Raw genomic sequence first — 27667 nt, 5'->3', positions numbered from 1 at the left:
CCTGACATAAGATTTCTGATTCCTATTCTGGTGTGCAAAATAGAAAATTTCATATGCCCTAAAAGAAATTTATCTGTAGGCCTTAATTTCAGTGCTCCCAAGCCAAATTGGATTTTATGTAAATTTTAATCCATGTATTGAAGAGGGTCTTAGAAGTAAGCAAAAGTCTGATTGACTAGATATGGCCTCAATAATAAGGGTTAATATAGAAATTACATAAAGATCTATAGACATTGCTCAGGAATATGATCGTAAAATGGAAGATTCTGGAATCTATCTACAAAGCGATGAAACATTCTTATTGCATCAAGACCAATATTGGGCATAGGTTAGTCATCTTTTTTTTTTTTTTTTTTACATTGATTTATTTTTGAGAAACAGAGTGAGACAGAGTGTGAGCAGGGGAGGGGCAGAGAGAGAAGGAGACACAGAATCTGAAGCAGCCTCCAGGCTCTGAGCAAGCGGTCAGCACAGAGCCTGATGTGGGGCTCGAACCCACAAACTGTGAGATCATGACCTGAGCCGAAGTCGGACGCTCAACCGACTGAGCCACCCAGGCGCCCCAAGGTTAGTCATCTTTTCTTATCTCCCTGAGTAGGTAAGGGGGAGCTTGAAGTGGTATAACAGCAAAGACAGCCTTCATTAATTTCTTCTAATTACTCAGGAGCTTGGGGATCCTTCAAAACATACAGTCTCTAAAATGTAGACTTTTCTCTTTATTAATATCACAAATATCTCCACATTCTCAAGTGAGCAGTCTTGAATACAAAAAAAAAAAAAAAAAAAAAAAATCCTAATGTGAATAGGTGCATACTGTACTCAACAAGCTTTTAAAGTGATGGCATAGTTACAGTGAATGATAAAATAGATATTGAGAACAGTAGTAAAAGCCCAGAAAATTCTCCCTGGGGTTGGTTAGAGAGATACAACAAGTCGTAAGAGGGGAAGGAGAAGTGGTTATAAAACCTATGCATCTGCCTCCAGTTCCCCTCAGAGATCAAGAAACACAAACCCAAGGTATGAGATGGTCCAAAGAAAATTTGTAAACTTTATATATAGGAAAATCAGTTTAAAGACCTATTTGCTCATTGCCCATCTCCAGTATGTGCTCCCTAAGTCACTTTCTGGTCTTGACCACTGGCAGCCCTGTGCTCCATTTTCTTTTGTTCTTTTCATTCCTTATTCATTTCTAGATTACAGTAGCAAGACTTTGAATAGAGCGCTGAGATGATATGAGCAAAGGCAAACAGGATCAAAACAAAAAACAAAATAAAAAATTAATAGGGAGAATGGGAGATTAGATCAAAAGGAAACTTGTGGTAGGTTCAGGTCAGATGTACAGACAAATATGGGATATTTGAGCCTAATAAGGGAGCCATGCAAAAACTAGCAATGGAAAAGATAATAACTTGTACGGATTGAAAATAAAATCACATACTATTAGAGTCAAAATGCATATTGTCCTTTTGACTTGAACTCTTTGGAAGGGAACATCAGGAGTGAATCAGCAATTTGAAACAAATGCTTTTAAGAAAGCAGCACTGTGTTGCCCTTTTGAAAATTACTGTCCATGATTGAACTAAGCAGACCCAGTTTGATTCTCCTGTTTAAGAATTTAAAGACAACTTAATCAATAGGTGGAGGCAAGCACTACCTTCTAAGAGATATTTAGACTCCGATATTTTCCCACACAAATGTGTTTAAGATATTTTTGGTCTACAGACTCACAATACAAAATATAGAGCATCTCATTATTTTCAACTCAAGAGATTATTATTGTTGTTTCTTATAATAACACTGGATGATAAGAAATTTCATATAAGTCATTCTTCAGATGATCCTTTGGGATTACATCAAGATTCTAGGGATTACCTAATTCCAAGAAATTAGAGGAAGAATGGCTGATCACTGTTCATGGTTATGTTGTTACCTTCATGTGCCTCAAATCTTCAGTGCCATGATAGCTCCCCAATGCTTTGAAACCAACTTCCTCTTGCTAGTGTTGTTATTGTTGTTGTTGTTACAAGGGTTGGTCTGTAACAAAATAGTTCCCCATTACCAGAAGGAGAACAGTTTATTTGTGTAACCTTCAATGATTTTGTTTTTCTTTAGCCCTTATCAGAGGACTGTAGTCGTGAAGATAAGATGTTGGGAAGTTGAAATCAACCAGATAAACAATGATGAAACTCTTCTGGGCCACTAACCCATTTGAAGTTCTGATGAAAACTTCAGATCCACTTAAAGAATTTTTTCATAGGGGCGCCTGGGTGGCTCAGACAATTAAGCATCGGACTCTTGGTTTCAGCTCAGGTGATGATCTCACTGTTCTCAGTTCAAGTGATGATCTCACTGTTCATGAGTTCAAGCCCCGCAGGCTCTGCATTGTCAGTTGCTGGGGATTCTCTCTCTCCCTCTCTTTCCCTCTCTCTCTGCCTCTCCCCTACTCACATGCGTGCTCCCTCTCTCTCTCAAAATAAATAAACTTTAAAAAATTAAAAAATAATTTTTTCATAAATGCAGTAACAAAAATTGTATACTTTTTATTTTTTTAAAGGTTTATTTATTTTTGAGAGAGCGCAAGCAAGGGAGGGGGCAGAGACAAAGAGGAACAGAGGATCCGAATTGGGCTCAGAGCTGACAGCAAGCAGTAAGCTGGATGTGGGGCTTGAACTCTCAAACTGCGAGATCATGACCCAAGCCAAAGTAGGATGCTCAACCAACCAAGCCATTCAGGCGCCTCAAATTATATACTTAAAAAAATTTTTTTTTTTAATTTTTGAGCGGAAATAGACGCTTAACCAACTGAGCTACCCAGGCACCCCCAAAATTGCATCTTTCTATTGAAAATTAATTTCCCTTGGCCAACAGACACATCAAAAGATGTTCAACATTACTCATCATCAGGGAAATGCAAATCAAAACCACAATGAGATACCACCTTACACCTCTCAGAATGGCTGGACTCGACGAGACAAGAAATAACAAGTGTTGATGAGAATGTCGAGAAAAAGGAACACTCATGCACTGTTGGTGGAAATGTAAATTCCTACAGCCACTGTGGAAAAAAGTATGCCAGTTCCTCAATAATGTTAAACTCAGAAATATCATATGATCCAGTAATTCCACCATAAAGTATTTAGCCAAAGAAAACGAAAACACTAATTTGAAGGGATATACGCACCCCTATGCATATACGCAGCATGCATAAATGCTAAACAATAAACATTTACATTTTAAACATAAATGTTTATATTTTAAACATTTAAATGTTGTTTACATTTTAAACATAAAATGTAAACGATACGCAGCATTGTTTACAATAGCCACATTATGGAAGCAGCCCAACTGCCCATTGATAGATGAATGGATAAGGACAATGTGGTATACACACACGCTGGAATATTATGCAGCCATTAAAAAAATGAGATCATACCATTTGAGACCACATGGATGGACCTAGAAGGTATTATGCTAGGTGAAATAAGTCAGAGTGAGAAAGGCAAATACCATGTGATTCTACTCATAAATGGAATCTAAAACAAACAAAACTCATGGAACTGTGCTCTAAAAATGTTAGCTTCTTTCCTTAGATGACTGAATCCCAATAAAGTTAGGTCAATTAAAAATATACTATTTTAGGGGCGCCTGGGTGGCGCAGTCGGTTAAGCGTCCGACTTCAGCCAGGTCACGATCTCGCGGTCTGTGAGTTCGAGCCCCGCGTCAGGCTCTGGGCTGATGGCTCGGAGCCTGGAGCCTGTTTCCGATTCTGTGTCTCCCTCTCTCTCTGCCCCTCCCCTGTTCATGCTCTGTCTCTCTCTGTCCCAAAAATAAATAAACGTTGAAAAAAAAAAAATTTAAAAAAAAAAAAAATATATATACTATTTTAGGGGCGCCTGGGTGGCGCAGTCGGTTAAGCGTCCGACTTCAGCCAGGTCACGATCTCGCGGTCCGTGAGTTCGAGCCCCGCGTCAGGCTCTGGGCTGATGGCTCAGAGCCTGGAGCCTGTTTCCGATTCTGTGTCTCCCTCTCTCTCTGCCCCTCGCCCGTTCATGCTCTGTCTCTCTCTGTCCCAAAAATAAATAAACGTTTAAAAAAAATATATATATATATACTATTTTATATCGGTCATGACTCAGTCAGACTTAAATTAGAAAACTTATTAGTTTTGATTAAAAATTCAGAGTAGAATATGCTTCAGGAATAGCTGATTCAGTGGCTCAACAATACCCTTAAGAAACCAGATTCTTTCCATTGTCCTACCCCATGGTGTTTCTGTCATTCTAAAGCTGGTTCCCCACATGGTGATAGAATGACTATTAGTAGCAAGCAGGCTACATACTTCTCTGTTCACATTCTTTGGGAGAGGGAGATTCGCTCCCGGATTCATTGGACAACAGGGGAGGGGATTCACTGGATTACCTTGCAATGTGTGCCTATTCCTAAACCAACCACTAGGGTGATTATTTTGATTGCCTTGAGTTAATCAGTATCCATTCACAGAGCTGAAAGTGAGGTCACCTGGGCTGCATGAAAGAAAATGACTCTCTGTAAAGAAAATCAAAGTTTTGCTTCTAAGGAAAACGTACAGACCAACAACATGCACCACAGTCCTAACTACTGGTTCTTTATTATGTGCTTCCATTTGCAACAATTTTCACTAATGCAGAGCATTCCATTGTGTAGAGAAAATGGGGTTGATTTAATTAAACACATACTGAACAGATGGCTTAATACATTTGAATTGTGACATTATTTTTTCCCTGCCCGAGTCACTGAATTCATCTCTGACAAAGTGGGTACCATTGATGATTTCCATATTGGCAAAGACAAAACTATTATTAATTCATGTTTCAGTATTATCATCAAGACAAAATGAATATTAACAGGCTCAGAAGGGTTTGTCATGTGTCAGCAGATGCCCAGCTTCAGAAAAATCATCCAGGCTGATCATTTTAACTCCACTGAGCAAAAGTATTTTCCCCAGTACTGAATATTCCACAGCTTCTGCTTCCTTTTCCATATTTACTAAGTGGCAGGTTGACTAAAAGGGCTTTAGGTGTTGGTAGATTTATTTATTTATATGTTTGTTTTTAATAGCAACATAAAAATGAATATAGATACTAAAATTCTAAGTATATTTCATTCATAGGCTTAAATGTATCTTCTTAATAAACCAACATAAACACAACTTTCTTCAAATAGTTTTGTTTGTAGCTTGTATTTTTCTTTTTCTTTTACCTCAGATGGAACAATTACCTAAACTTCAATCAAGCATTTTCTTTTTTAAATTTTTTCTTTAATGTTTATTTATTTTTGAGAGAGAGAGACAGAGTGTGAGCAGGGGAGGGACGGAGAAAGAGGGAGACACAGAATCGGAAGCAGCCTCCAGGCTCCGAGCCTGGACGCGGGGCTCGAACTCACAGATTGTGAGGTCATGACCTGAGCTGAAGTCGGACGCTTAACCGACTGAGCCACCCAGGCGCCCCCAATCAAACATTTTCAAATCCATCTTCTAGAATAGTGGTCTGAAAACAATTTTTGTTTGCTCATACTTAATATTTGAAAAAAATTATATATGCACACTTAATATATTGAACTTTAAGAACCACATACCTCTGATGTAATATAATATGCCTACAACACAAGAGTAAGAATTAAATTGTATAAAAAACAAACACTTTAATTTTGCATTTTATTCACTTAATGATAAAATTAACCTACTCTCACTTTAAAACTGTCAATCTCGGAGCGCCTGGGTGGCGCAGTCGGTTGGGCGTCCGACTTCAGCCAGGTCACGATCTCGCGCTCCGTGAGTTCGAGCCCTGCGTCAGGCTCTGGGCTGACGGCTCAGAGCCTGGAGCCTGTTTCCGATTCTGTGTCTCCCTCTCTCTCTGCCCCTCCCCCGTTCATGCTCTGTCTGTCTCTGTCCCAAAAATAAATAAAACTTTTTGGAAAAAAAAAAAAAATTTAAAAAAAAAAAAAAAACTGTCAATCTTTTGGGGCACCTGGGTGGCTCAGTCAGTTAAACGTCTGACTTCAGCTCAGGTAATGATCTTCCAGTTGGTGGGCTTGAGCCCCGTGTCAGACTCTGTGCTGACAGCTCAAAGCCTGGAGCCTGTTCCAGACTCTGTGTTTCCCTCTCTCTCTCTGACCCTCCCCTGCTCACACTCTGTCTCTCTCTCTCTCTCTCTCTCAAAAATAAATAATCATTTAAAAATTTTTTTAAAAATTGCTTTCACAAATGGCTCGAGTTTGAGGGTGGGTTACTAGAAGCACAGAATGGCTGAGAGTCACAGCAAAAAAGGCAGTGCCCACCAGTTCTCGAGATATTCTCCCCCAAAAAACCCACAAGAAAAGCCCAAAAACTGTCAATCTTTTCAGAGACAGCAATGTGTTTGAATATGTTTCATTATTTTGCAGAATCTGGTTCAAATCCACAATATAATTCACAGGTGTTTCAGGTATACATTGCTAAATAATAAACCACCCCAAAACGTTAGTGGCTTAAAGCAACTTTATTTTTCAAAATTCTGTCCACTGATTTGAAGTCAGCTGGATGCCTCTTCACTTTAATATCACTCTTTAAACACAAGTCTTACATAAACTCTGTTACCCACAATCTTAATTTAGTGGTGCTTTATGGAAAATTAAAGAAAATAGGATCTGAACCACATTCATAAGATATAAGGTGGAGATCAGAGAAAGTTCCAGCAATGACTAATGTCACCACTCTCCTTGCACTCCTTGTCAATAAAGCTTCCCTGGAATTCTTCCATGATTGTAAGTTGCTCTCCGAGGAGTAAACTGGTAAGTTCTACATACTATGGATAAGATCAGACCTGTATAAAAACAACTCCTTTTTAGATACAGTCAGGAAATGAGTGGCAAATGTAATTACTCAGTTGTATCAAGATAATCGGGGCATAATCTCAAGAAGTCATACTTGGATAGCCATGGCTAGAATCAGCTTTACTATGATCAATTATAATTAGCATATGAAAGCAATGAATAACAGGCTTCATTATAAATCTATTTTATGTTGTAGTTGAAATAAAATGATCTGTAAGAATTCAGTGCAAAGGGGAATACAAATAAACCAGGAGCCATTTTGAGTGGCAATCTACACACAGATACTATAAAACTTAAGGGAAAAAAAAAAAACTATCAGAATACCTAATGATTATACATCTATGTCAACTCACTAATAATAACTTCTAAATCTCTAATGTTCAGTGTTGGATTTCCCTCTGAGTGCACCCTGATGTTAAGTGACAGTCCAAGAATGAGCAGAGAATGCTAAGAATCCCAAATGGTCTACTGGGCCAAAGCCAGAAACTAAGTTCCATTGATGTGTATCATATTCCAACTGGCACATAACATGCTTCAGTTAAAGCTGATAAATGTCTGAGAGAAATGGAAAGTAATAGTTGGGATTATTCTGCTTTTGATCACTCTCATGGAAAAAAAAAAAAATCCAGACAGAGAGAGGAACCCCATCATATAATTATACCAATATCATATATAATTACGTCAATGCTTAACTCTTCAAAATTAGGAAAGGAGGCTCATGCTTCCTCCATCTGTCTGCAGAAATATGATCTCTGCACATGGAGAAGGAAGAAATGAATGAATGCGTATACTGATTCTCTCATAAATGGAAAAGGTGACAGCCTATGGAAAACTTCTATGGAGCTTCCTTCCACAAGATTTACACATGAATAAAAAGAGCAAATTAGCTATCTCTGTGATGGTGGGTTCCAATTCAACCACATGTTCATGCAGAATGTCCCATTCATAAGTAGATCTTCGTCATCTTGCAAACTGACTTGTGATGTACATTACAAGGAACATCATTCCAGCCCCATTCTCTCGGTCCATGACGAAAATGTAATATAACACAACGCTCATTAAGATTACTGGGTTCACTTGAGTGCCAAAATCTGAAAGGGAAAAAACTGGATGAGGTTGTTTCTCCACACAGGGCTTTGAAAAGGGTTAGAGACAGTGAGGAAGGGGGCTGAGGTTGAACTGTGTGGATGTCAAGGGTGGATATGCCCAAATCATTCCTTCTCCATTTCTCATGCAGGTTCTCCTCCGCCTGAAACTCTGGCATTTCCCTCAGAAACGGTGCGTGCATCACCCGATATTGTGTCATTTCATTGCATTAAACGTTCTCCTAGCAGATAGCCCTTCTATTTGTCCATCATTATGTCCTGTTCCCAGGGGACTACCAGTCCATAAGCTACCTTAAATGATGAAGAAAAAAAAAAAAAAAAAAAAAAAAAAGATTTCATCCCAGTCCCAAATATCACTGTAGTGTGTTTCCTTTTTTTAAATATATATTGCTTTTGGTGTCTGAAGAACTAGTTAAAATCCCTAAATCTGCTAACATCCCTGTTATCTTGGACATATAATTTCATTTTCCTGATTTCCATATCTAAAAAATAGAGACTAGAGTCATATTCCTTTATGATATGAGGATCAAAGGTAGTATTACCCTAAAATGCACTAAAGGATTTAAGAGTTTTAAAAGACCTACATGAATATGAGATATTATAAGTATCACAATTTAGCTTATTTGCTTTATGAGAAATATTAAATCAATAACTGGCCACGACCTTAACTGACGTAAATTTTTGTTATATTTAGAGATATAATGTAGTAGTTAAAAGTACAGACTTTGATGTCAAATAGAGCTGGATTTGAGGATCACTGTCGCCACTGTTGGATAACCTTTGTTGAGCTGTCTAAACTCTCTAAACTCAATTTCCTCAAATCTACGGTGGGAAAAATAATAACGTGTGCCTCACAGAGTTCTTGTGATGACTATATATGAGATAATAAAGAAAATTATTTAAACCTAGTGCCCAAGAGTTAAGAGTGAGCTTTTTTATTTTCATAGCTAATAGCTGGAACATTCTAAAATCCGTGCATGATCCAGGGCCCGGGATTCCTGTATCGAATTCTGTACTCACGTGACACTTTCATTGTAGGGTGTCTGATCAACCCATTGCCAATCTCTTTTTCCCTTTGGGTCTGACAGCCCTATATAATAAGCAGGAGACATATCCACGTTCTGGATGATAAAATCCTAAGGGAAGAAAAGAAAGGAGTTATAGCCTTTAAAGTATTCAGGTAGAACTAAGTTCTTTACAGTAGCCTTAGAAGACAAGAGAAAGAAAGGATCCAGGAAGAGCCACATGGGGCCCCTGCCCAGGAGCCGCAGTCTTCTCTGGCTGAGCAGTACAAGATCAAAGATAACACTTGTGACCATGATGTTTATCTTGGTCTGCTCAGGCTGCTATAACAACATACCCCAGACTGGGTAGCTTATAAACCACAGAAATTTCCTTCTCACAATTCTGGAGGTTGGAAACCGCAGATGAGGGTACTAGCAAGGTCAGGTAGAGGCCCTCCTCCTCATCCATAGACAGCTTTTTCTCACTGTGTATCCACACGACAGAAGGGGCAAGGGAACTATTTTATAAGAACATGAATTCCATTCATGAGGGTTCCACCCTCATTACCTAAACCCGTCTCAAAGACCCTACCTCCAAATACCACTATCTCAGGGGGTTAAGATTTCACCATATGAAGTTTGGTGGGGATATAAACATTTAGAACGTAGTGATGTTCAATATAAATGGAAGCCATTTCTATCCACGATCATAATGAATTCTCATCTCAGATTCACTTCCCTTCTCCACTTAAGTAGTTTTCTTCAAAATCATGCATTAGAAAATTTTTGCAGATTAAATCATTCTCCTTTCATAACTTCTTCAACTTCATTCATTTCTGATTGTTGACCGTGACTCTTCATGACCGAACTCTGTTTCTCTATTTGATAGAATACCCCTTCTCCATGAAATAGTTAATACTTTCTAAAATATTTACAGGTTGAAAGAATAAACTAGTATTTCAGGCTAAGACATTTTCATTCTTCCACTCCAAGCCCACATATTATATTTTAAATGCCCCAATTTATTTTGGGAGAGATTCGTTTTATGGAAACAGGAAGAAGGTGCAGCACGTATTGGCTTAGGTATAGCCTTTCTTATCAATTATACTAAAAGCCTTCTGCCACACCACCAATATCCCCAAACAGTGAAAGCCTCCTTCTGAGACAAGAGAGGTAAACAACAACCAGATGGGACTCCTGGTTCCACCATCTATTAGAAAGCACCTGCTCGTCCTTGGTGTTGACCACCAGCAGGTGAGCCTTCATTGCTGAGCAGTTCTTCTCACTCTCCGTCCAATTTCTTATTGTATTAGAAATAAAGTAGCAGTTGGAACTGAATGGCTTCCAACCCTTTGGGCAGCAGCTCCAATCTTTCCCTGTATTGACAGAAAGGCCATAGATGTCCAATATAAAAGAAAAATTTTAAGTGTGTGTATTATTAAAATTAAGGACCAAGGAAGACCCCATGGAAACTGGAACTTGCATCTTCATCCAGAGGTGAAAAGGAGCCACCCAGCAGGTATCAAGGGGATCAAGTCTACCCATACCAGGCAGTAACAAGGCAGGGCCCCCCTTCCCTTGCCAGAGTGGTGTCTGGAAAAGCCAGCTAAAACAGAGGTCTTAAATAAGATCCAGACTACTATACCAAATGTCCAGGTTTCAGTGGAAAATCACCCATCATACCATGAATTACAAGTTCTCAAAGTTAATTTTTTTTTTTAACATTTATTTATTTTTGAGACAGAGAGAGACAGAGCATGAACGGGGGAGGGTCAGAGAGAGAGGGAGACACAGAATGTGAAACAGGCTCCAGGCTCTGAGCAGTCAGCACAGAGCCCGACGCGGGGCTCGAACTCACGGACCGCGAGATCGTGACCTGAGCCGAAGTCGGACGCTCAACCGACTGAGTCACCCAGGCACCCCTCAAAGTTAATTTTTAAAAAGAAAATAAATACATGCCAATATCAAGATAACAGAAATACCAGAATTATCTGACAGAGATTTTAAAGAAACCATGACAAAGATGCCTCAACAAGAAAGTACAAACATGTTTGGACCAAATAAAAAAAAACAAACAAAACAAAACAATGCCTCAGAAAAGAAATAGAAAATCTCAGCCAACAGGGGCACCTGGGTGGCTCAGTTGGTTCATGGTCTGATTCTGGATGTCAGCTCAGGTCATGATCTCATGGTCGTAGGATTGAGCCACGCATCGGGCTCGGCACTGAGCGTGGAGCCTGCTTAAGATTCTCTCTCTCTCTCTCTCTCTCTCTCTCTCTCTCTCTTCTGACCTGCCCCCAATGTATTCTCTCTCTCTCCAAAAAGAAAGAAAGAAAATCTCAGCCAACAAATTAGAGATATAAAGGAGAACAAACAAATTTTTATAACTAACAAATATAATAACCAAAATAAAAAGTTCGGTGGCTGGGCTCAAAAGCAGAGAAGACAGAAAAATCAGGGAATTGAAAGACAGAATTGAAATATAGAAATTACTCAAGCAAGAAACAGAGCCAAAACAGACAAAAGCAAATAAATAAATAGACTTCCCTTTTCCAGGCTGGCACGCAAGAATCTTGGAAGTTACCATACCAACCTAAGAAGTAAAAAGCTGAACAAACCACAAATCAACAACTCCTCACAAGCAAAGCTGCTGCTCTTAAAATTATGCAGGCAGGCAAATACAGAGGATCACAACTTACTGAAGCAGAAACCCAGGAGCCAAAATTTCTGTGGGAACCAGCTGCAGGGTAGGGAAACCTGAGGTGTAAATGGGGAATTGCTAGAAGCATAGCAATTTGAAGCACCCCAGTTTGAAGAGACAAAGCAAGCATCAGAGCCAGACTCGGATGTAGCAGGATATTGGAATTATCAGAACAGAAATTTAAAACAACAATGATTAATATGTTAAGGGCTCTCATGAACAAAGTAGACAGCATACAAGAAGAGATGAACTATGTAATCAGACAGATGGAAATTCTAAGAAACAAAAGGAAACATGATAGATGCTGTAACAGAAACAAAGAATGTCTAGGACGCCTGGGTGGCTCAGTCCGTTAAGCGTCCGACTCTGGATTTCTGCTCAGGTCATGATTTCCCAGATTATGAGACCAAGCCTCAGCTCTGCACTGGCAGCACAGAGCCTGCTTGGGATTCTCTCTCTCTCTCTCTCTCTCTCTCTCTCTCTCTGCCCCTCCCCCACTCCCCACTTGCTCTATCAAAATAAATAAATACACTTAAAAAAAAAAAAAAGAAATGGGACGCCTTGGTGGCTCAGTCAGTTAAGCCTCTGACTTTGGCTCAGGTCATGATCTCGTGGTTCGTGAGTTCAAGCCCCACATCAGGCTCTGTGATGACAGCTCAGAGCCTGGAGCCTGCTTTGAATTCTGTGTCTCCCTCTCTCTCTCTGCCCCTCCCCCACTCATGCACACGCACGCGCGCGCGCTCTCTCTCAAAAATAAACATTTTAAAAAATTTTAAAAAAAAAAAGAAAGGAAGGCAGACTGTCTTTAGTGAGCTCATTATTAGACTGGACACAACTGCAGAAAAAAATCTAAGCATGAGGGTGTCTCAATAGAAGTCTCCAAAACTAAAAAAAGGAAAAGAACTGGGGGGGGAAACAAACAGAATATCCAAGGAATGTGGGACAGCTACAAAAAGTGTTAATACGTGCATGATGGGAATAGCAGAACAATAAAAAGAGAAAAGAACAGAAGAAATATTGAAGCAATAACATTTGAGAATTTCTCCCAAATTAATGACAGATACCAAACTACAGATTCAAAAAAGCTCAGAGCACACCAAGCAGGATAAATGCCAAAGAAAACTACATCTAAGATATATCATATTCAAACTACAGAATATCAAAGATAAAGAAAAATCCTTTAAAAAGCTAGAAGGGGTAAACACATCTACAGAGAAGCAAAATAGAAATTACATCAGACTTCTCCAAAACCACGGATACAAGAAGAGAATGTAGTGAAATATTTAAAGTGTTCAGAGACAAAAAACTATCACCCTAATTCTTATCCTGCAAAATTAACCATCAAAGGTGAAGATGAAATAGGGACTTTTTGGACAAATAAAAATTGAGGGAAATTGTTGCCAGTAGAACTTGCAATGTTAAAAAAAGTTCTTTAGGGGGAAGAAAAATATTATAGGTCAGAAACCTGGACCTATATAAAGTAAGAGCATCAAAAAAAAGAATAAGTGAAGGTAAAATAAAAACATATTTCTTATATTCTTAATTGATCTATATTCTTTTTTTTTTTTGAGAGAGAGAGAGCATGTGTGCAAGCAGGGGAGAGGGGGCAGAGAGAGAGAATCCCAAGCAGGCTCCACGCTCAGCATGGAGACCAATGTAGAGGTCAATCCCACACCCCTGGATCATAACCTAAACCACAATTAAGAGTCGGACACTCAAATGACTGAGCCACCCGGGCACCCCTGATCTATATTCATAATTGATCTTTCATTTGTTCAAAATAATAATGGCAACAATGTATTAGATTATGTATACAAAGATGTAAATGAAGTAAGTGAGAGTATTAACACAAGAGACAGGAGGGAGGAATTAGGATCATTTTGCTATTTTAAGATACTCTCACTGTGTATGGAGCTGTATAGTTATTTGAAAGTGGACTTGGATTAGTTGATAAGTATATTGCAAACTTTAGAGCAACCAGTATAAAAGAAGTATAATTGATATGCTAAGAATGCAATGAAAATGGAATCATATCAAATTCTCAAAACCACAGAAGAGTGAAAGACAAAAAAGGAACAAAGAACAAGGGCAAGATATAGAAAACAATAGAAATATGATAAATATTGATACAACCATATTAATCATCACTTGGGATGTCAGTGGTCTAAATTCACGAATTAAAACACAAAGATTATCAGAGTGGATCAAAAAAAAAAAAAAAACCAGACTCAACTATATGTTGTCTACAAGAAACCCACATTAAAACTTTAGGAGGAGAATATAAAGACATGTGTATATTAAAAGTAAATGGGTAGTGGGGCACCTGGGTGGCTCAGTCGGTTGAGTGTCCGACTTCGGCTCACGTCATGATCTCACTGTTCGTGAGTTGGAGCCCCACATCGGGCTCTGTGCTGTCACCTGGGAGCCTGGAGCCTGCTTCGGATTCTGTGTCTCCTTCTCTCTCTGCCCCTCCCCCACTTGTGCTCTGTCTCTCTCTGTCTCTCAAAAATAAGTAAATATAAATTAAAAAAAAATTTTTTTTAAGTAAATGGGTAGTGAAAGGTATACTGAACAAAAGAAAGCAGGAGTAGCTATATTAATTGCAGACAGTGCGGGGTGCACAGCAAGTAAAGTTACCAGATATAAAGATGGTCATTGCATAATGATAAAGGGGTCAATTCTTCAAGAAGTCATAACATTGTTTAATGTGTATGCACCTAACAACACAGCATCAAAAAGTGAAACAAAATAGAACTTCAATACATATCCGTTACCACAGTTAGAGACTTAAGCACTCCTCTATCAGAAGCGGTCAGATCCAAACGCACAAAATCAGTAAGAATATAGTTGAACTCAACAACAATATCAATAAACCATATATGACTGACATCTACTGACTATTCTATCTAACAGCAGAATACACATTCTTTCTAGGTTCACATAGAACATTCATCAAGACAGACCACATACTGGCCATAAATACACCTTAACAAACTGAAAAGAATAGAAATCATACAATGTCTGCTCTCAGACAACAAGGCTTATTAAACTAGAAATCAGTAACAGAAAAATGGAAAATAGTAAGATGGACGAGCAGGAGCATCCTGAGCTCACCTTGTCCATCGACACACCAAGGTAACAACTATCTCTATACAACCAACTCTGGAAATGACCTGAAGACTGACAGAATAGATCTTCCACAACTAGTCATAGAGAGAGGGCCACATCGAAAAGGGTAGGAGGGGCAGAGACACGGTTGGGAACCAACCCCTTGGCACAACTAGCCACAAATGGTAGGGACATCACAAGCATGGAGAAGTGAGAGGATAAGACACTGGTTTTAAATGACATTAGACCAGACGGATCTAGTAGATATATACAGAATATTCATCCAAAAACAGCAGAACACACATTCTTTCCAAGTGCACATGAAGCATTCTCCGGGATAGATCACAGAACAAAACTCAATATATTTCAGAAGACTAAAGCATCTTTTCCAACCACAACAGTATAAAACTAAAGATTACAAGAAATTACAAGAACAAAAAACTAGAGAAAGCACAAACATGTGAAAGCTAAACAACATGCTACTACATAATGAATGGGCCAACCAAGAAATCAAAGAGGAAATTTAAAAATGCAAGAAGACAAATGAAAATGAAAACACAACAGTCCAAAATCTTTGGGATGCAGCAAAAGCAGTTCTAAGAGGGAAGTTTATAGTGATATTGACCTGCTTCAAAAAAACAAGAAAAATCTCAAATAACCTAACTTTTCACCTAAACGAACAAATAAAAGAAGAACAAATAAAGCCCAATGCTGGTAGAAGGAAGGAAATAGAAACTAAAGAAATAGAAAAGATCAATGAAACCAAGAACTGGTTATTTGAAAAGATGAACACAACTGATAAACCTTCAGCCAGCCTTCCCAAAAAAAAGAGAGAGGATTCAAATAAATAAAATCAGAAATAAAGGATGAGAGAGGGGCACCTGGGTGTCTCAGTTGGTTAAGCATCCAACTTCGGCTCAGGTCATGATCTTGCGGTTCAAACCCGACATCGGGCTCTGTGCTGACAGCTTGGAGCCCGGACCCTGCTTCAGATTCTGTGTCTCCCTCTCTCTGCCCTTCCCTGCTCACAATGTATGTGTGTGTCTCTCTCTCAAAAATAAATAAACATTGAAAAAAATTTTTTTCTTTAAAGAAATAAAGGATGAGAAATTATCAAAATCACAGAAATACAAAGAATTATAAGAGAATGTATAAAAAAATGTAGACCAACAAACTGGACAACCTAGAAATGGATGAATTCCTAGAAACATACCATCTTTCAAAACTGAACAAGGGAGAAATAGAAAATTTGAACAGACCAATTATTAATAACAAAATTGAACTGGCAACCAAAAAGTCTGAAGAAAAAAAAGTCCAGGATCAGATGGCTTTATAGGTAAATTCCCACAAACACTTAAAGAAAAGTTAATGTGTATTCTTCCAAACTATTCCAAAACTTAGAAGAGAAAGGAAAACTTCCAAATTCACGCTACAAGGCCAGCATTACTCTGATATCAAAACCAGATAAAGATACTACCTTAAAAAAAAAACAAAAAAAAAAAAACACTATTGGCCAATATCTTGGATGAACACAGATGCAAAACCTCAACAGAATATTAGAAAACTGATTTCAACATTAAATTAAAAGGTTCATTCACCACAATCAAGTGGGATTTAGCCCAGGGAAGCAAGGGTGGTTCAATATTAGCAAGTCAATCAATGTGATACATGACATTAATAAGAAGGATGAAAAACCATATGATCATATCAATAGATGCAGAAAAAGTATTTGACAAAATATAACATTTGTTCATAACAAAAACTCTTAACAAAAGGGGTTTACAGGGAACATATCTCAAAATAACAAAGATCAATTTTTAATTTTTTGAGGAACCTCAGAGAAAGACAGATACCGTATGTTTTCACTCATAGGTGGATCTTGAGAACTTAACAGAAGACCATGGGGGAGGGGAAGGGGGGGTAAATTACAGAGAGGAAGGGAGGCAAACCATAAGAGACTCTTGGATACTGAGAACAAACTGAGGGTTGATGGGGGGTGGAGGAGAGGGGAACGTGGGTGATGGGCATGGAGGAGGGCACTTGTTGGGATGAGCACTGGGTGTTGTATGGAGACCAATTTGTCAATAAATTATATTTAGAAATAATAATAATGAAGATCATATGACAAACCCACAGCTAACAACATAATCAATGACGAAAAACTGACAGTTTTTCTTATAAGATCAGGAACAAGACAAGGATGTTCACTCTCATCACTTTTATTCAATATAGTCTGGAAGTCCTAGCTGTAACAATCAGACAGGAAAAGAAATAAAAGGCATCCAGATTGGTAACAAAAGAAGTAAAACCCTCACTATTTGCAGCTGATATGATACTATATACAGAAAGTCCTAAAGACTCCACCAAAAAAATCAGAACTGATAAATAAATTCATTAAAGTTAAAGGATACAAATTAATATATTATATTATACATACTGTTGTATTTCTACCCACTAATAACAAAGTAACTGAAAGAAAAATAAGACAATAATCCCATTTATAATTGCACCAAAGACAATAAATTACCTAGGAATAAATTTAACCAGAGGGGTAAAAAACCTATACTCTGAAAACTACAAGATGTCGATGAAAGAAATGAAGATGACACAAATGGAAAGATATACTATGCTCATGAATCAGAAGAATTAATATCATTAAAATGTCCATACTACCCAAAGGAATCTACAGATTCAATGCAATTCCTATCAAAATAACAACAGCATTTTTCACAAAACTGTAACAAATAATCCTAAGATTTGTATGGAGCCACAAAGACTTGGAATAACCAAACCAATGCTTTGAAAGAACAAAGCTGGAGGTATCACAATTTCAGATTTCCAGATATACTACAAACCTTTTGTAATAAAAACAGTATGGTACTGGCACAAAAACAGACCCATCAGTCAAGGGAACAGTATAGAAAGCCCAGAAATAAACCCAAAGTTACATGGTCGATTAATCTATGACAAAGGAGGCAAGAATATAAAAGGGAAAAAAGACAGTCTTTTCAATAAATGGTGTGGGGAATACCGGACAGCTACATGCAAAAGAATGAAACTAGACCACTTTCTCACCATACACAAAAATAAAGTCAAAATGGATAAAGACCTAAATCTGAGACTTAAAACCATAAAACTCCTAAAAGAAAACATAAGCAGTAATCTCTTAGACATCGGCTTTAGCAACATATTTATGATATACCTCCTCGGAGAATGAAAACAAAAGCAAAAATGAACTATTGGGACTATATTGAAATAAGAAGCTTTTCACAGAAAAGGAAACCATTAAAAAAAAAAAAGGCAACCTAGTGAATGGGAGAAGATATTTGCAAATGATATATCCAATAAGGGATTGACATCCAAAATATATAAAGAACTTAAACAACTCAACACCCAAGAAACCAAATAATCCTATTAAAAATGGGCAGAGGGGGGCGCCTGGGTGGCTCAGTCGGTTAAGCATCCGACTTCAGCTCAGGTCACGATCTCGCGGTCCGTGAGTTCGAGCCCCACATCGGGCTCTGGGCTGATGGCTCGGAGCTTGGAGCCTGCTTCTGATTCTGTGTCTCCCTCTCTCTCTGCCCCTCCCCCGTTCATGCTCTGTCTCTCTCTGTCTCAAAAATAAAAAAAATAAACATTAAAAAAATTAAAAAAAAAAAAAAATGGGCAGAGGACCTGAATGTTTTTCCAAAGAAGACATACAGATGACCAAGAGACACATGAAAAGATGTTCAATACCATTAATTATCAGGGAAATGCAAATCAAAACCACAATCAAATATTACCTCACACCAGTCAGAATGGCTAGAATCAGAGACGTGGAATCAAACAAGTGTTGGCTAGGAGGTGGAAACAACAGAATCCTCATGCATAGTTGGTAGGAATGTAAGTTGGTATAGCCACTGTGGAAAACAGTATGGAGGCTCCTCAAAAAATTAAAAATAATCACATAATCCAATAATTCCACTACTATATACCCCCCCAAAAAACCAAAACACAAAATCGAAAAGATATATGTACCTCTATGTTTATTGCAGTATTTTTTACAGTAGCCAAGAAACAGAAGCAACCTTAGTGTCCATTGATAGATGAGTGGATAAAGAAGCTGCGATATTTATATACAATGTAATATTATTCAGTCATGAGAAAGAGAGAAATCCTACTGTTTGTTACAGATGAACCTAGAGAGTATTACACTATGTGAAACAAGGCAGACAGAAAAAGACAAATACCATAAAATTTCACTTTGTAGAACCTAAAAAACAAAACAAATGAACAACCAACCAACCAAAACCAAAAAATAAACGGACTCTTAAATGCAGAGAACAAACTGGTGGTAGCCAGATGGAGGTTACCGGAAGAACGGATGAAACTTCCAATTATAAAATAAATAAGTCCTGGAGATGAAAAGCACAGCATAGGGAATACAGCCAATAACATTGTAATAACATTGTACGGTGACAGATGGTGACTATACTTATCAAGGTGAGCATCAATATATAGAATTGTCGAATCAATATGTTATACACCTGAAACTAATATAACAGTGTATGTTAATTATACTTCAAGAAAAATATTTAAATGATAAAATAATAAAATAAAATAAGCTAAGTAAAAACAACTACCAACTGTAATTCCAGTGAAAAGACTACCTACCAACTGTAATTCCAATGATAGGAAAAGACAAAGTAGGCAGTAAAAATGTCAGTGGTTACCAAAAGTTTGGAAAGGAGAATGGAGCACAGGGGACTTTTTGGGCGGTGAAGTTATTCTGTATGATACTGTTTAATAATAGATACAGAACATTATGCATTTGTCAAAATCCACAGAACTTTACATATTTGTTGTATAAAGCTTTAAAAATCCATTTAGGAAGTCAGAGAATCCATGAAAGAATGAAGACTGTGACAAGAGAATCTAACTGTATTACAAATGTCAGACACAACACACTGAAGGGGGTGGGAAGAGGATGATGACCTAAGAGACTTTGGAAATGGAGTCTACAAGAATAAAGACAAAAGACACCACACACCAGCAATGTATTCTAGTTGATAAAGTTGTTTCCCATGATGGTATGAGTTTACAGTTCCGATACTGCTATATGTGTTCATTGGAATTGAATAATTAAGGAAACGTACTGAGCAAGTTAACGGGACCAGATTTCTCTCTGTTGGAGTAGTCACTAAAGATATCAAGGGAAGTAGGCTAGAATGATGCAATGTGTTAATGGAGAAACATTTCAGACATCAGTAAAAACTGATGTATACCTTATTATAGATATACATAGTTGCCTATAGAAACATTTGTCAATATATGTACACGCACAGGTTAGTACACACATAGAGATTTCCTTGTCCTGTGAACTGGGAGGGCTAGAAGAACACCTCAGCAGCAGTGAGCATACCTAGTATTCAAATCTTGGTTTCTAATACCATTCTTCAATAACAGGAGCCAGGACTCCACAGAGAAATAGCTGATTCTAAGACTAAGGCAAGAAATATACAATATAAGCCCAGAGAATATTACAATCCCAAAAAGTAAGGAAGTGCTCAAAAACCAAGTAAAACAACAAAGTGATGGGGGCATGTCAAAGGGCCATGGGAGCCAACTGAAAGACTCCCAGGGGCAAAGGCAGAACAATTTGAGCAACAAAATAAATACAGTATTGGATTATAACGCAAAGTGTAAGATAAATATCCATGAGTATAAACAGATATAAATAGATGACTGAATAAATTAATAAACAGGGTAGAACAAATATCAAATGCACAAGAATTTCTAGTAAACTACATAGAAACTTGTTTTGCACTGAATTGTGTTCCCCCAACAGTCATGTGCTGAAGTTATAACCCTCAATGTGACTACAGTGGTAGACTTTAAGGAGGTAATAAAGGTTAAATGAATCATAAAAGCAGGGCCTTAATCCAATAGGACTTGTGTCCTTCTAAGAGGAAGAGACACTAGAAAACTCTCTCTCCCTCCCCATTCACACAGAGAATTGGTTATGCAAGGACACAGCAAGAAGGTAGCTGTCTACAAGCCAAGAAGAAAGGCCTTGCCTTTCTTTCGTTATGACACTCAAGCAGGCTAATACAGATTTTGGCTCCAAAGTGGGGTGCTATTGTAACAAACACCTAAAAACGTGAAATGGCTTTAGAACTGGGTGATGGGTAGAGGCTGGAAGAATTTTGAGGTACATGCTAGAAAAAGCCTAGATTGCCTTGAAAGGGCTGCTGGTAGGGGCCCCTGGGTGGCTCAATCAGTTAAGCCTCTGACTTCGGCTGAGGTCATGATCTCAGGTTCGGCTCAGGTTCATGAGTTCAAGCCCCACATCGGGCTCTGTGCTAACAGCTTGGAGCCTGGAGCCTGCTTCAGATTCTGTGTCTCCCTCTCTCTCTGCCCCTTCTCCACTCACAAGCTCTCTCTCTCTCTCTCTCTCTCTCTCAAAAATAAATATAAAAAAATTTTTTTTAAAGAAAAGAAAGGGGGGCACCTGGGTGGCTCAGTTGGTTAAGCATCTGACTTCAGCTCAGGTCATGATCTCATGGTTCATGGGTTCGAGCCCCACATGGGCTCTGTGCTGACAGCTCAGAGCCTGGAGCCTGCTTCAGATTCTGTGTCTCCCTCTCTCTCTGCCCCTCCCCTGTTCACACTGTCTCTCTCTGTCTCTCAAATAAATAAATGTAAAAAAAAATTAAAAAAAAAGAAACGAAAGGGCTGCTGGTAGAAATATAGATATTAAAGATAATTCTGGTGAGGACTCAGTAGAAGAAAGCTGTAGAGAAACGTCCTATCGTCTTAAAGAATATACATACACAATAATGAACAGAATGTTGGTAGAAATTTGAACATTAAAGATGCTTCTGGTAAGGTCTCAGAAATGAGAAACACGTTATTGGAAACAGGAAGAAAGGCAATTCTTATTATAAAATAGCAAGGAACTTGCTGAATTGTGTTCTAATGTTTTGTGAAAGGTAGAACCTGTAAGTGACAGCCTTGGATATTTAGTAGAGGAGATTTCTAAGCCAAGTATTAAAGCTGTGGCCTGATTTCTCCTTACTGCTTATCGTAAAATGCAAAAGGAAGGAATAAATTGAAGGAAATGTGAAGTGAAAAGGAACCAGAATCTGAAGACCCACAAAATTCTTAGCCAGACTGTAAAAAGTGAGAAACTGTGCTCTGCAAAGAACTCCAAGGATGTGGCTGGACAAACATTCCGTAAAGAGATTACCCATGGATTTAAACAGCCATCTCCACAATGAAGACTATTTCTTTGTACAGATAAAGACACGCATATAAGAATTTTAAGTCTTGGGGAGCCTGGGTGGCTCAGTCGGTTAAGCGTCCGACTTCAGCTCAGGTCACGATCTCACGGTCCGTGAGTTCGAGCCCCACGTTGGGCTCTGGGGTGATGGCTCAGAGCCTGGAGCCTGCTTCCGATTCTGTGTCTCCCTCTCTCTCTGCCCCTCCCCCGTTCATGTTCTGTCTCTCTCTGTCTCAAAAACAAATAAAACGTTAAAAAAAAAATTTAAAAAAAAAAAAAGAATTTTAAGTCTTATTTCTTTGTACACCTGAAGCTTGAAATGGTCATGAGACTCAACTTCTTACTATGATCTGCCTGTGAATCTTACTGGAAATATTAACTTGGTATCCTTACATAGTGTAGTCAACCACTGAATTATAGGCACATTCATTTTTACCTTCCATGGTCACATTCTCTTTCAGGCATTCCAATTCCGTGTGAGGGAGCTCTTTTGCAGTCTTTTTTTCTTTAAGAAGCTGAGAATATTTTTGGAAGAAAACTGAAAAAAAAAAGGCCATTCATTTTCTGGTGTTGTGACTTTGCTCTCTATTGTTACTTTCTCACATTCTGTTTTATAGGAACAAAATCTACAAATGTCCAATTGCTTGAGTGGAAGGCTCCTGACAATGGAAAAGATTTCTCATCACCCCACATTCAATGTAATCCTAATCCCACTGATTTTGAAACTATAGATTTCTCCAGGAATAGCCAAAAGATCAGTAGTTGAAGGGAGACATGATGGTTCCATTATAATGAGTGCAAAGGGATTTATCCATATTTCCCTTCAATACTAAATGCAGAAGGTGAGCCCTGAAGGTGGGAGAATGGAGTGAAAGCAAACAGTTCTGTCTGAGGATGTACACAGCATAGGTCTGTTGTGGTGGAAGAGGGTGGGGGCCGTTGCAGACTGAGCTAATTCTGAGTTCTGGGTTACCTGTAAAGTGAGATTTTTTTTTTTTTTAAGCCAACATTGATCAGGAGATATGGGCATTTATTTTCCTCCTCCTTCTTCCTTTACTCTATCCACTCTCAACTGGCTTTTTTTTTTTTTTCAGCACACCAATATACTCAAATATGTCACAACTTAAAAATAACTTACCTCTTCCTCCAGAAAGTGAATTTTCTCTTTTTTTCCTCCTTACCTCCCATTTGCTCCCTGCCCCACTACATGCTGGCTTCGCTACTTCTTATGCCTTTTAAAATTTTGATATGTTCTGGGGCGCCTGGGTGGCGCAGTCGGTTAAGCGTCCGACTTCAGCCAGGTCACGATCTCGCGGTCCGTGAGTTCGAGCCCCGCGTCAGGCTCTGGGCTGATGGCTCGGAGCCTGGAGCCTGTTTCTGATTCTGTGTCTCCCTCTCTCTCTGCCCCTCCCCCGTTCATGCTCTGTCTCTCTCTGTCCCAAAAATAAATAAAAAACGTTGAAAAAAAAATTTTTTTTTAAAGTAAAATTTTGATATGTTCTTAAAGCCAGAGATATGAAGAAATCCACCTATTTGCCAAATTGGCTTTAGATCTTACATAGTCTTGGGCAGGAAAGACATGATTAAGGTGAAATTTCAATGGAAACTCTTCCTGGAATATCTCTTCCCATCGCCTTTTGTCCACCTCAAAATATATGTCTGTGCAGTCAAAAAAAACCTGGCCTTATAAACACTAATAGGCAAACACAGATTTGTCCTCACTTACACAACTGTCTAGCGTAGAAATGGTACCTAATATATGTCCCTCTACAAGACACACACACACATATATTCAATTTCTTTATAGGGTGGATACCATTATTTTTATAAGGAAGTAACTAAATTCAAATAAGTAACAAAATTTCTAACAGATTCCCATTAATTGTGTCTCTCCCTCCCAAAGAAGACTTCTTTTCCAGATTTCTGGATAGACCCGTTATTAAATGTCAGTATCTAATGGATGCCATCTCTTCCTGGAAGGCAGACATTCCATATGGCTTCAGTTGGATACTTACTGATAAAAGCGATAAAAAATGAGATTGCCAATAGCAGCAGAAGCACCAGCAATGAGGCAAAAAGTAGCTTGGGAAAACTGGGATTACTTTTGTTCAGGCTGGTCTTCTCTTTGGGAGCTGAACGAGAAATCAAAGGAGTTTCATCAGTAACAAATTCTGATTTTTACTTTCGTTCTCCTCCCCTTCCTCTTCTCCCTTTTCTAGGATGACATACTATTACCAAGAATATGACATCTGAAATAATAGGAAAATAGGAAAAAATAAATGTTCACTGTAGAAACGTTGGAAACTACGTAAAAACACAACCTCTTACCACTGGGGGAACTGTTGCTAATGTTTTGATATATATCCTTCCAGTAATTTTCTTTTTTTTTTTTTAATTTTTTTTTTCAACGTTTATTTATTTTTGGGACAGAGAGAGACAGAGCATGAATGGGGGAGGGGCAGAGAGAGAGGGAGACACAGAATCAGAAACAGGCTCCAGGCTCTGAGCCATCAGCCCAGAGCCTGACGCGGGGCTCGAACTCACGGACCGCAAGATCGTGACCTGGCTGAAGTCGGACGCTTAACCGACTGCACCACCCAGGCGCCCCTATCCTTCCAGTAATTTTCAAAGTGTATATACATAAGTACACATTTTTCCACATGATTGACATACCATAGGCACTAGCTTCAGACCTACTATATTGTTGTACACTAGACCATGAACATTTTTCATACAACCATATTTTTTCTTTAACGCTGTCTATTGTGGTTGTATAGAATTTCATTATGTATTTAAATAATCTTCCAGATTGTTTCCAATTTCAACTACTATAAATAATGCCATAGCAGATAAATCGTTATTATGGTCATCCCTCATCACATTCTAAAAATAAGGTCAGACCTTTCTAGTTACTTTTTCATCGTTAAGAATTATTTTCTCAGGGCGCCTGGGTGGCTCAGTGGATTAAGCTTCTGACTTTGGCTCTGGTCACGATCTCACAGTTAGTGTGTTCGAGCCCCGTGTGGGGCTCTGCACTGAGAGCTCAAAGCTTGGAGCCTTCTTCAGACTCTGTGTCTCCCTCGGTCTCTGCCCCTCCCGCCCCCCACACTCTGTCTCTATCAAAAATGGATAAACATTAAAAAATAAATAAAAAGAATTCTTTTCTCAATGGCTAGTATCAAAAAGAAAAAACGTTTAAGGAGGGTACTTGTGATGAGCACAGAGTGTTATACATAAGCGATGAATCACTAAATTCTATACCTGAAGCCAATATTACACTATATATTAACTAACTAGAATTTAAATAAAAACTTAAAAAAAAAAAGACAAATAACAAGTGTTGGTGACGATGTGGGGAAAAGGCAACCCTTGTGTACTGTTGGTTGGGATGTAAATTGGTGCAGCCACTGTGGAAAACAGTATGGAGGTTCCTCAAAAATTTAAAAATAGAGGGGCACCCGGGTGGTCCAGTCAGGTAAGCATCGACTGCTGATTTCAGATCAGGTCATGATCTCACAGTTTGTGAGTTCAAGCCCTGCATCGGGCTTTGTGCTGACAGTGCAGAGCTTACTTAGGGTTCTCTCCTTCTCTCTCTTCCCCTCCCCCACTCATTCTCTCTAAAAAATAAATAAACTTTAAAAAAATTAAAAATAGAAACATCATATGATCTATTAACTCCAGTACGGGGTATTTCCCCAAAGAAAACAAAGACATTTAATTAACTAAATCAAAAAGGTATATGCACCCCTATGTTTATTGCAGCATAATTTACAGTAGCTAGGAAAAGCAACCTAAGCGTCCATCCATCCACGAATGGATATACCAAGTGTGATATTTATATACAATGGATTGTTATTCAACCATAAAAAAAAAGAAGGAACTCTTGTCATTTGTGACAACTTGGATGGGACTTCAGGGCATTATGCTAAGTGAAATAAGTCAGACAGAGAAAACAAATACCATATGATCTCACTTATCTGTGGAATTCAAAAAACAAAACGAAACTCACAGATACAGAGAACAGATTGGCGGTTGCCACAGGTGGGGTAAGGAGTGGTGGGGAATGGGTGAAGGGGATTAAGAGGTGCAAACTTCCAGTTATAAAATAAAGAAGTCATGGAAAATAAAGTAAGATAACAACAGAGAGGGTGTCAAACCATAAGAAACTCTTAACTATAGAGAACTGAGGGTTGCTGCAGTGGTTGTTGCAGTGGGGGGGGCGGGGGGGGCTAAATGGTGATGGGCATTAAGGAGGGCACTTGTTGGGATGAGTATTGGGTATTATATATAAGCAATGAAGCACTAAATTCTACTCCTGCAACCAATACTACACTATATGTTAATTAACTTGAATTTAAATAAAAACTCGAAAGAAAAAAAAAGAAGTCATGGAGATGTAATGTACAGCATATCGACTATAGTTAATATTATAGATTATTATAATATTATCAACTATTAAATATTATTACATATTTGAAAGTTGCTAAGAGATGAAATCTCAAAAGGCCTCATCACAAGAAAAAAATTGGAGTGACTATGGTGATAAATGTTAACTAGACTGATTGTGGTGATCACTTCACCAATATATACAAAAATCAAATCACTACATCGTATACCTGAAACTAACATGGTAGTCCCCCTCCCCGCCCCCACCCCCGCAGTTTTGCTTTCCACAATTTGTTACCTGTGGCCAACTGTGGTCTGAAGGCAGATGATCCTCCTTCTGATGTATCCTCAGAAGGTACATAGTAGCCTAAGGCTAGGTCACAATGCCTAGGTCATTCACCTAACTTCATCTCAACACATAAGAATTTTATCATCTCACATCATCACAAGCAAGGTGAATACAGTTCAATATTTTGAGATAGACCATATTCACATAACTTTTATTATGGTATATTAATACAATTGGTATGTTTTATTATTAGTTATTGTTGTTAATCTCTTACTGTACCTAATTTATAAATTAAACTTTTATCATAGATATATATGTATAGGAAAAAAACCCACAATATATAGGGTTTGGTACTATCTACTATTCAGGCATTCACTGGGGATCTTGGACCATATCCCCCCAGATAAGAGGGGACTATTGCAGAATGTTTTATGTCAATCATACCTCCATAAAAAAATAAAGAATAGTTTTCCCAAAGTTATGAGGTATTGACAAGCAGGGGGACAAAATCCTCAATAATGTATAACATAATCTCAGCTTTAGAAAAAATAAAGTTAGATATAGTATTTATATCTGGAAAGATCTACACTGAAATGTAAATTATAGTGATCTCTAGATGGTAAAATAAATATAAATTCGTGTATGCCTCTAGTTTTTAATTTTTTCTTTAATGAGCCTTTCAACATATAATAAGGAAGTTTTACAAAAAATTTTAAGGGGAATGACCCAGCAATAGCACTACTAGGAATTTACCCAAGGGATACAGGAGTGCTGATGCATAGGGGCACTTGTACCCCAATGTTTATAGCAGCACTCTCAACAATAGCCAAATTATGGAAAGAGCCTAAATGTCCATCAACTGATGAATGGATAAAGAAATTGTAGTTCATATATACAATGGAATACTACGTGGCAATGAGAAAGAATGAAATATGGCCTTTTGTAGCAACGTGGATGGAA

General features: G+C 38.2%; 1 protein-coding gene across 6 annotated transcripts in view; it reads right to left on the bottom strand.

Moving 5' to 3' along the window:
• Window positions 1-6496: 6496 nt before the first annotated feature.
• CLEC4A (C-type lectin domain family 4 member A) overlaps window positions 6497-27667 on the bottom strand; it is a 39923-nt gene continuing 18752 nt past the window's right edge. For all 6 annotated transcript variants that reach the window (XM_086714159.1, XM_086714162.1, XM_086714161.1 and 3 more), the window contains 5 exons: window positions 24048-24164; window positions 22469-22570; window positions 10184-10335; window positions 8976-9091; window positions 6497-7940 (listed from right to left, as the gene is read on the bottom strand). In XM_086714159.1, coding sequence (XP_086570285.1) covers window positions 7793-7940; window positions 8976-9091; window positions 10184-10335; window positions 22469-22570; window positions 24048-24164 — 635 coding nt within the window. In that variant the 3' untranslated portion in view covers window positions 6497-7792. The remainder of the gene's footprint in view (window positions 7941-8975; window positions 9092-10183; window positions 10336-22468; window positions 22571-24047; window positions 24165-27667) is intronic.

The sequence above is a fragment of the Puma concolor genome, chromosome B4 (genome assembly GCF_028749965.1).
Source record: "Puma concolor isolate L17-30 chromosome B4, mPumCon1.1.hap2, whole genome shotgun sequence".
Lineage (NCBI taxonomy): Eukaryota > Metazoa > Chordata > Mammalia > Carnivora > Felidae > Puma > Puma concolor.
The sequence above is the reverse complement of the archived record's forward strand: the minus strand, read 5'-3'. Positions and strand labels throughout refer to the sequence as shown.